At 48.0% G+C, this 10,440-nt stretch overlaps 2 protein-coding genes and 1 pseudogene across 2 annotated transcripts; all 3 read left to right on the top strand.

Moving 5' to 3' along the window:
* Positions 1-1,708: 1,708 nt before the first annotated feature.
* On the top strand, positions 1,709-5,204 carry LOC117851846 (transcription factor TGAL3). The gene is made up of 9 exons (XM_034733749.2): positions 1,709-2,378; positions 2,533-2,603; positions 2,730-2,800; positions 2,921-3,124; positions 3,226-3,306; positions 3,407-3,466; positions 3,791-3,868; positions 3,958-4,009; positions 4,126-5,204. The coding sequence occupies exons 1-9, from the start codon at positions 2,353-2,355 to the stop codon at positions 4,800-4,802; spliced, it is 1,320 nt and encodes a 439-aa protein (XP_034589640.1). The 5' UTR covers positions 1,709-2,352; the 3' UTR covers positions 4,803-5,204.
* Positions 5,205-5,812: 608 nt separating this feature from the next.
* On the top strand, positions 5,813-7,162 carry LOC117853431 (uncharacterized). Its single transcript, XM_072292932.1, has 3 exons — positions 5,813-6,322; positions 6,410-6,635; positions 6,717-7,162. The coding sequence occupies exons 1-3, from the start codon at positions 5,813-5,815 to the stop codon at positions 7,160-7,162; spliced, it is 1,182 nt and encodes a 393-aa protein (XP_072149033.1).
* A 243-nt stretch (positions 7,163-7,405) lies between these two features.
* Positions 7,406-8,349, top strand: LOC140220093 (uncharacterized; annotated as a pseudogene).
* The last annotated feature ends 2,091 nt before the right edge of the window (positions 8,350-10,440 follow it).

Here is a 10,440-nt window from a genome sequence, read left to right as displayed (position 1 = left end):
AGGCCGCATCGTCGTCGCTTTCGCTGCTGCTGCTTCTCAGCTTTGCGCCGCGCTGCTTCGACCCGGTACGACGACGGATCCAGGCTAGGTGGTTAGGGAAACGGCAACGGCGCCGCGCAGCGCCAGCCATGCCTGATGCGCTGTAGTTGACGGGGTGGCAGGAGGAAATCGAAGACTAGGAGATGTGGTGGCGGTGGAGATGAAAGGAGATGGGGAGGCGAAGGAGATGGGCGCAGTCGTCGGCTCCAACAGACGACGGCACCGCGCAGATCGGCGGAGGCCGCCGCTGCCTTCCACACCGGAGAAGGAGGGAGGAGGATTCGCGGAGGAGGGAGTTCGGCGTGAGCGCGGCCTCGCGCAGCTCGCGGAGGCGGAGACGGATGCTGTGCGTGCCCGCCGTGAGAGGAGATAAGGTTTCGAGATTTTTTTATGTTCCCATCGCTTGGTTTGTCTTTTTTTTTTATGCAGCTTGCTTTCTCGTAGTGGACGATATTGACAGGTGCTGACTCCCCTACTACGTACAGGCTGCCAGGGCTAAAACGTCTTTTATTTTGAAAAAAACTTTCAACCCTCAAACGTCCTTTATATTGGGACGGAGGGAGTACCTTGCAAGAGCTAATAGATTAATTTCTAGTTAGGGTGCAGCTAATTTTAGTTAACTTTTAGCCCTCCTTTTTTAGCAGCTCAAAATTAGATCCTTAAGGGGGTATTTGGATCCCCGAGCTAAACTTTAGCCCCTGTCACATCGAATGTTGGACACTAATTAGGAGTATTAAACATAGGCTAATTACAAAACCAATTTCACAACCCCTAGGCTAAATCGCGAGACGAATCCATTAAACCTAATTAGTCCATGATTTGACAATATGGTGCTACAGTAAACATTCGCTAATGATGGATTAATTAGGCTTAGATTCATCTCGCGATTTAGCCTAGGGGTTCTGCAATTAGTTTTGTAATTAGCTCATATTTACTCATTCCGAATATCCGATGTGACACGGACTAAACTTTAGCTCCAGGATCCAAAGACCCCCTAAGTCCACGAATCAAACTCCATGCGACTTCAACTATTTATTCTCCTCCGAGCCTAAAAGGAAACTATTGTCAAGTTGACCTAAAATGGAAAGTGCTGTCAAGTTGAATGTGCTCGCAATGTGAAAAAAAAACTGCTGTGGTTACTATCACAGTTAGTATTCAAGCGTAACTTGTTTAAGTTTCTTCTGGCAACTTAGCTACTCGGGTAGTTGGGTTTGAGCCTTTGAATTGCTGAATTCTAATGAGTACTCTCATTTTGTGGTAGGCAGCTGTTTCCCTGCCAGAGACGGAGGAGAGAATTAGAGTAGAGGGTTGTGAGCAGTACGGCAAAATACTCGAGCACATTTCCTAGAAAAATTATCTGGCGTGCTAAGCCGCCCTTACATAAGCATTCCAGTGGTCTATTTTGTGCCTCATCAAAAGAGAAAATGAGTAAACATTCTCATTTCACGCTAGTAAATGAGAAGTTTTTCTACGAGTACGTGTAGCTAGTTGTTTCCTTTTTGCGCTTAAGCAAGTAGCGTTGTCCCGGCGAGTTTTGTCTTGCTCGCGTACCGCGCTATCCCAGTCAAAAAGGGCGCGGTGTCCCTCCCCCAACCTAGGACCGGACAACAATGGCTAAAAGCATTCCACTGGCTCACCCCTTCACATGGCGCAACATACACGAGCTGCAGGTGCTGGGGCTATGCTCACTGCCGTTTCCGGTCAGTCACCATCGCTACTGGAGATGTGCTCTCTCTCACAACCAGCCAGAGCTATGCTCCATTGCTCTGCCTCCTCTGCCCCCCTCCGTCCTCCTCGAGCAACGCATGCCAGCGCCGGGACTCGCCACACGCAACGCAACCACGCATGTCAGTCACTCAGATACAAAAAGCCCACTGCTTGCGCTCTTGACCCCGCGACACTGGGCTGCTGCCACCCTGCGCTCCCCGTCGCCGGGACTGATTGACGCCTGATTGTTGATGGACTGAATGATGGAATGGATTGATGGATGGAGAATCGGCCTGACGCGTCGTGATCGTATCTTTCCGTCGATTTCTCTCGCGCGCTACAGCTGAACTCTGACGCGTCGTGATCCTTTCTTCAATGTGTTCTTGCCCTCGCACGGCATCCCCATCCCCTGCTTCCTTCCTTCCTTCCCCTTATAACCCCGGCAGCAGATGCACGGCGTCGTCTCGTTCCGGTAGGCAATACCTTCACATCCATCTACCTTGCACGGCGCAGTACCTGTAGCAGCCGTCGTCCTCGTCGCCACATTGCCGCCGCCGCTTCGCTTTGCTCCACCCCTGTCGCCGTCCGTCCATCCCCTCCTCTCCGATGCATCACCCTTCGCACGTCTTCAGGTAGGTGGAGCCGCCGCCATGGCGACACGTGGTGTGCCACGCGCGCGGCACCAACAGTGCCTCGGCTGGCTACCCTGCTCCCCCGGTTTGTCTCTCTTGGCCCGGCGCGTCCGGCTCGCTAACGCCTTGTTGCCTTGCGCGGCCTCGTGTGCAGGGCGGAGCAGGGCGCGGGCGGATACCACCACCACGTCGGGGACGGCGCCCTCCTCCCCGAGCTCCCGCGCAGTAAGGCCGCGCCTCCTTGTTTATTGCCTCCGCCATTTTGTTCTGTTCTGGGATGTGTCCATGCCATTGTCCTCACCTCCTCCTCATGGTGGTTGCACGCGCGCGTTGCGGGATGGTGATGTGAAGGCCCCAACTACAGCTCCAAGTCCTCCAGCAACCTCACCGTCTCCACCTTCGTGCCGCCGCTCGCCGTCGCGGTGAGTTCCCTGCGGTGTACTCTGTGCTGTTCCGCGAGGCGGTTCTTGTGCATGGTTTTTTGATGAGCGAGCGACTGTGGTGTGGCTGATGGGGATTGTTGTTGTCTTGGTATAATGCAGCATGGAGGAGTAGCGCCCTCGTTCGGCATGGCGCCGCCGGGGATGGCCGCGGCGGCGGACGACGGCCGGTTCTGCCTACCGTGGGCGGCGCCGGCGGGCGCGGCGCAGTTCGAGAACTGGGGCGACTCCGGCATCGTCGTCACCAGCCCGCTCACCGAGGCGACCTCCACCGACGTCAGCGGCGACAAGCAGCAAGCGCAAATGGTGTGCTCCTCTGTTCTTGGTTCTTCGTCATCCGTTGTACCGACCATAAGCCTGCCGCCATGAAATGCACCTCATGCGTTGTGATTGTTGCGGCGTCGTAGGGTGGAGCCATGACGCAGAGCGTCGCTGTCCACGTGGATTCATGCGCTGTGTCCAAGGATGGATCAAGCAGGGATCAGAAGGTGCGCATTGCAATCCATTGCGGGGATAGAGATCAGAGTCGACTTGGTAGCAAATGTGATTGACCGGTGCTAGTGCTTGTGATTTGTGTTGCCATGGCAGGTGCAGAGGAGGCTGGCGCAGAACCGCGAGGCGGCCCGCAAAAGCCGGATGAGGAAGAAGGTGACCACTTGAATGAGCAGCCTCTGTACATTATGTTGGCTATTTACATTTACTAGCTTTTGTCTCTGTTTGCATGTCTTTCCATCCTGTCCTACCAAGTGAAAAAAAAGTTGGTGCTGCATTGCATTTTTTTTCATGATGGATATCAGTTATCACGTCGTTGACTCCAACAGTGCATACATCTGTCCGAATTTACATTGGAGGATTGGGTTTACTGCGTTTTGTTTACAGTTTACTGTATCATGTCCTATCTGTTGCCACTTGCAACTACCGTACATGCTCAGGATCTCACACCTTTGAGCATTGTGCGATTTTGTTCTGAAGGCGTACATCGTGGAACTGGAGAGCAGCCGGGTTAAGCTGGCTCAGCTTGAGCAGGAGCTTCAGAGGGCAAGGCAACAGGTGGATTGAACTCCTGTTATTCTTGGCAAGAACAACCCTTTGAGGGAACTGAATAGCTAATTATCTGTGCACTTTGATGTCTAACGCAGGGGATGTTCATTGCAAGTGGACGCGCTGGCGATCTTGGAGGCTCCACCGGAGGCAATGATCTGCTCAGCTCTTCGATTTCATCCTGCCATCAACTATAGAGTATACAGCATAGCACTTCCGATAATCGTCATGATTATAAACGTAATCTGTGTGGTCGTTGCATGCAGGCGCGTCGGCGTTCGACCTGGAGTACGCGCGGTGGCTGGACGAGCACCAGCGCCATATGACGGACCTCCGCGTGGCCCTGGCGGCGCCGCAGATCGGCGACGACGACCTGCGCGTGCTGGTGGACGGCGCGATGCTCCACTACGAGCACATGTTCCGTCTCAAGGGCGCCGCCACCCGTGCCGACGTGTTCCACGTGCTGTCGGGGATGTGGGCGAGCCCCGCGGAGCGCTTCTTCATGTGGCTGGGCGGGTTCCGGTCGTCGGAGCTCCTCAAGGTGCTGGCGGGCCACGTGGAGCCGCTGACGGAGCAGCAGCTGGTGGGCATCTGCAGCCTGCGGCAGTCGTCGCAGCAGGCCGAGGACGCGCTGTCGCAGGGGATGGAGGCGCTGCAGCAGGCGCTGTCGGACACGCTCGCCGCCGCGGCGGCCGCCGGCGCCGGGGCCGGGGCGGCGGACAGCGTGACCAACTACATGGGGCAGATGGCCGTGGCCATGGGCAAGCTCGCCACCGTGGAGAACTTCCTCCGGCAGGCGGACCTGCTCCGGCAGCAGACGCTGCAGCAGATGCGCCGGATCCTGACCACGCGGCAGGCGGCGCGCGCGCTGCTCGTCGTCAGCGACTACTTCTCCCGGCTCCGAGCGCTCAGCTCCCTCTGGCTCACGCGGCCAAGGGACTGACTGACTGATCGGGTGGGCGGTGGACAGGCGTGTTCAATGCGGCGTCTGTACCGTGGATGAGAGATTGTGGAGGTGAAAAGCGTTTGGGTTCGTCCGAAATTGGAGATTAGGGGTGCGTTTGGTTCTGAGGTCGAAGTGGGTTGGGTTAGAGCCGACCCTCTTCGATCCCTGTTTGGTTGCAAAGTGTGGGTTGGATCCAACCCACATAGGAATATTCCTATGAGATCCGGGTCGAGCTCGTTCCAGCGAAAAGGAGGAACCGCGCGGACCTAGTTCCGCTTGCGCGTGACGCTGGGTGCCCCCCAACCCTATCGTCACCTCCTTACCCTCCCGATGCTCAGGTGCCCCGACGCCTCCACTCCTATCGCCACCGCCGACCGTTCCATCCGCCGCCGCCGCCGCCCTTGCCAGCTACTGTCGCCACCCCTATCCGCCACCCCTCTCACTCGGTGAAGGATCTGACCCGGCCTCCTTCTCCCGACTAGATCTCGCGGCTGTCGCCTGAGATCCGTGCCTGCTCGCCGCCGCCTTCCCTACCCGCCGTCGCTCCTACCAAGCGCTGCTGCCTCCCCTCCCCTGCTCGCCGCCGCGTCCCCTGCCTGCCGCCATCGCCCCTACCAAGCGCCGCTACCTTCCCTACCCGCCGCCGCCTCCCCTACCCGCCGGTGCCTCCCCTACCCGCCACCGCCCCTACCAAGCGCCACCGCCTCCCCTGCCTGCCGCCTCCCCTGCCAAGCTCCACCTCCCCTACCCGCCACCGCCCCTGCCACGCGTTACCGCCGCTGCTAAGCGCCGCATCTCTGCTCCCCAAGGTATACATCTTGGTGCACTAATATTTACTATATTTAATGGTCTCCAAAGTATCCCTGCTCTCATGGTTGATAGTATTGTGGGAGTTGAATTGAGTATTGTGGGAGTTGAATTGAACAAATAATCCAGTAACTAGTAGCTGGATATCCTGGTTTAATGGTCTCTAAGAATATGTATTTTTTTTCATTCTTGTATTGTAGATGGATAAGAGCACCAAGATTGTAACTTGTGTTGCTGCTACATACATGCTGTTGTCAATGATGACCATGATTATTCAATCTAGAAAATGTAAACAATGTACAAGAAGGGTTGGTATTACCTATGGGCCTATGGAGGCAAGGGATAGGATGAGACTAGATTATTTAAATAACAAAGTTCGGAAGGATGACACAACTTGCTTGAACATGTTAAGACTTAATAGAGGCAAGTTCTTTCGGTTTTGCAATCTTTTTAGAGAGTGTGGTTTGCTTCAAGATACATGTAACTTGTGTGTTGAGCAACAGGTGGGTATGTTTCTAAATACAGTGGGACATAACCTTAGGAATAGGTTAGTTGCAACTAATTTTGATAGATCAGGAGAAACAGTTAGCCGCTATTTCAACAAAGTACCCCGTGCTATTGGAGAGCTGCGAGGGGAACTTATTAGGCCCCCGTCTTTGGACACTCCAAGCAAAATTGCAGAGAACAACATATGGGACCCTTACTTTAAGGTGTGAGGCTTATCCCTATTTTATTTTGACTTTTGTATTACTGTAACCTCACGTGGTCCCTAATATTTACCTTTTTTAAAAAATTAGGATTGTATTGGAGCTATTGATGGTACTCATGTAAGAGCATCTGTTCCTAAGAACATTGAGCATGCCTTTCATGGTAGGAAACCCTATTGCACACAAAATGTAATAGCAGCTGTAGATTTTGATCTACGGTTCACGTATGTGTTGGCTGGTTGGAAAGGGGCTGCACATGATGCTCTAGTTTTACGTGATGCTTTAGAATGTGAGAATGGCCTTCGTGTCGCACAAGGTAATAAAGTAGTAAACTCTCAACTTTTACATACAAATTCCTGCTTATAGTATTATGACCAATCTGTCTATCAAATGATAGGCAAATTCTACCTAGTGGATGTTGGATATGGAGCCAAACCAGGATTTTTGCCTCCCTTTCGTGGAGTTCGGTACCACTTAAACGAATGGGGAAGTAATCCAGTGCAAAATGAGAAGGAATTGTTCAACCTTAGGCACTCATCGCTACGTGTCACTGTAGAGCGAGCATTTAGGGTACTGAAGAGGAGATTCAAAATTCTTGATGATGCAACTCCATTCTTCCCTTTTCCAACACAAGTAGATATTGTTTGTGCTTGTTGCATTATTCACAACTGGGTCATACAAGATGGGCATGATGAGTTCTTCTCAGAGGATATTAATTGGCCAAGCTACAATCATGCTTCCACACGCATTGGCCAAGCAAATGAGCATGCTTCTATGGTCAATTTTAGGCAGCAGCTAGCAGAACAGATATGGGCAGACCGTCAAAACAACAATGTTAACTAATATTTGTATCGAACTTGAATTTGTTTCATTTGTACAACATCTTTTAGCCTTTCTTGGATGATGTATTGCTATTTGTAAGGACATATTTGATTTTGAATAATATTTTTATGAACATGTTGCTTGCTGAAATTTTGTAATTTGTGGTGATAATGTCTATTTCTGATGTGTTGAGTTTGTATTGATGCTATTGTACATTTTTTCTACATCTAGGTGCTGATTTTGTGTTTTTTGTGTGGCAGAACAATGGAGGAAGTAGCTGAAGGGCGTGGGGGAACTAGTGGGCATGATACGTGGACATCAGTAATGTCTGATTTAATGCTCTCCCATCTCAATGATTTGGTGGTTGGTGGTTTGAAGACATCAAAGGGCTTTAAGAAACACCTTTTGAATGGATGTGCTAGAGTTATCAATGAGAAGTTCACCACAAGGATCACTGGTGAGCAAGTCAAGAATCATTTGAAAACATGACAGAAAATGTATGCAAAGATAAATAGATTGAAGAAGTTGAGTGGTGCACTCTTTGATGAAGAAAACTGTATGATTACACTAGATGAGGAGCACTACAACGGCCATGTCCATGTAAGCTTACTATAATTTGCTTAGTTCTTCATTCATTGACAAGTGTTACATTAAATTAACTTATTCGTCCTCCATGCCTAGGATCACAAGGCTGATGTTGAGTTCTTGAACAAGCCCCTCTTGCACTACAAAGAGATGGAGGCAATATTTGGCAATACCATAGCTACTGGAAACTTTGCAAAAGACTCAAGTGCACCTCTAGGTAGAGAGGATGATGAGGTTGAAAGTCAAGAAGAGGGGATGAGGTTACAGGGCATGGTCCAAGTGATGGGCCTACCACTCAAGGGGCAACATCTTCTGCTAGTAGACCAAGTAAGAAGGCCAGGGTAGCTGAAATGGAGGAGGATAGGCTGGTTGCTGCTTTCAAATGTGTAGGTGAGAACCTTGCCGCTGCCATAAAAATGGTTGCTAAACCTGATAATGACCTGCCAGCTGACCTATTTGACATGTTGAACCAACTTCCTGATTTTAATTCAGCACACATATCTTTCTACTATGCTCATTTGGTGGAAAATCCTCACATTGGTAGAGCTTTCTATACACTGCCATTTGAGCACAAGTTAAACTGGGTCACAAAGTTCATTGCTGAGAAGTTCCCTGGAATGTAAGGGTGATTTAGAAGTGTGGGATATTTCTTTTGTTAGAACTTAAATCTTATGTCACTGTGTAAGCCTTGAACTTATATTATGTAAGGCTTGAACTTCGTGTAACTTGTTGTATTGCCTTGAACTTGGTATATGTAAGTAAGGCTTGGACTTTGTATGGTGAAATGGTGTTAAGAATTGGTGAAATGGTGTTAAGAATTGTTGAATTGGTGAAATGGTGTTGAACAATATATATGAAATATTGACTTGGTCAATTGTTGAATTACTGTTAAGAATTGATGAATTGTCGGATTGTTGAACATGTGTGTAGAATTGTGGCAGCTTATGTGTGTGGTAATCTCACCAAGAAGGTGAACATATTCACTGTCCAACCCGCATCCTCAAACCAAACAAGAGATGGAACCACTCCAACCCACTTTATCTTCCAATCAAACAAGAAACTGGGTTCAACCCAACCCTGCAACCAAACAAGAACTGGGTTGGCTCCAACCCAGAAAACTGGGTTAGCTCCAACCCAACCCACATGGTCCCAAAACCAAACGGACCCTAGAGAAAGGCCGCGGAAGTCTTGTAATCGTATGACTTCTGGAGTTCTGGTGGTGTTCGTAACTTAACTCGGTAGGCTAGTACGAGCTATTGAGATTCGGCAGCCATTCGGCTAGTGTAGTGTACCATTCTGATTCTGAGCTTTGTAGGAAAAACTTGCACAACCTCCTTCCGTTTCCATTTCGACTTTGGAGGTGTTTGGATACGAGGTGCTAAACTTTAGTAGGGTCATATCGGATGTTCCGATGCTAATTAGAAGGATTAAACATCAGCTAATTACAAAACTAATTGCACAACCTATTGCATAGATGGAGTCTAATTCGTGAGATGAATCTATTAAAGCTAATTAATCTATCATTAGCAAATGGTTACTGTAGCACCACATTGTCAAATCATGGACTAATTGGGCTTAATAGATTCGTCTCGCGAATTAGATTCCATATGTGCAATTAGTTTTATAATTAGACTATATTTAATCTTACTATTACTAATTGGAGGCTCCTTTTGAAGCCTCCAGATGAAGCCACCTAGGATTCCTAGGTGGACACTCTTTTTCGAAATCCTAGAAATTCTCACAAAAAAGCAAAACATCCGACCATCAATCGATTGATTCAAATTATCATAGCCATTGGATCTATTATGTTTTCTAAAAAATTACCCACCTATACCATTATAAAAATAGACTAACGTAACCCCCTAAATCTATATATAAATTACCCACCTATGCCATTATGAAAATTGCCTAAAGTAACCCCCTAAATATATATATATAAATTACCCACCTATGCTATTATATAAAATAAACTCAAGTAACCCTCTAATCTTCATCAAAATTACCCACTTATGCCATTATAAATAATATTTAAAATAACCCACTAATTTGCAACCGAATTGCCCACCACTATTACTTAAAAACTTAAAGTAACCCATTAAATTTGCATCTATATTACCCACACATGCCATTATAAAAAATAACATGATAACCCTACGTTTGAATCAAATAACCTTAATTAAAAATATACAGCAATATATGATTCTAAATCATCTATATCTTGCACTATTGGTATATGATATAATAATTAAGGTCTATACGCATGATGTGTGTCACCATTATAAAGATATAGATGAAGTGATGACAATATAGATTTCTATGTTAAAATTGTATCACAAACTTAGGGTTCATTAAACAAATTCAAGCGCATACCTGCGATGCAAAGTGAAAGATTAAAAATTATAAATATTGATGAAAATATTATAGAGTAATTACTAACCAAAATCTATCACAATTGGATGAAGATAATAAGTATATATCTATATAAGTACTGCGTTCGAATATTTAACAAACGAGAGGTAGCTTATGGTAATATTTTTTAGCAATGTAGTCCCATTTTTTCAATTGGAGACTCCGCATTAGTTCCCACGAGACAAGCTAGAAAAAAGACACAAATTCTCATAAGAATCAAAAACATCAAACGCCAATCCTGTAAACTCTAATAATCATAGCTATTGATCTATTATATTTTCTAAAAAGTTACCCACCATTGTGAA

This window comes from Setaria viridis, chromosome 4 (genome assembly GCF_005286985.2).
Source record: "Setaria viridis chromosome 4, Setaria_viridis_v4.0, whole genome shotgun sequence".
Lineage (NCBI taxonomy): Eukaryota > Viridiplantae > Streptophyta > Magnoliopsida > Poales > Poaceae > Setaria > Setaria viridis.
The sequence above is the reverse complement of the archived record's forward strand: the minus strand, read 5'-3'. Positions and strand labels throughout refer to the sequence as shown.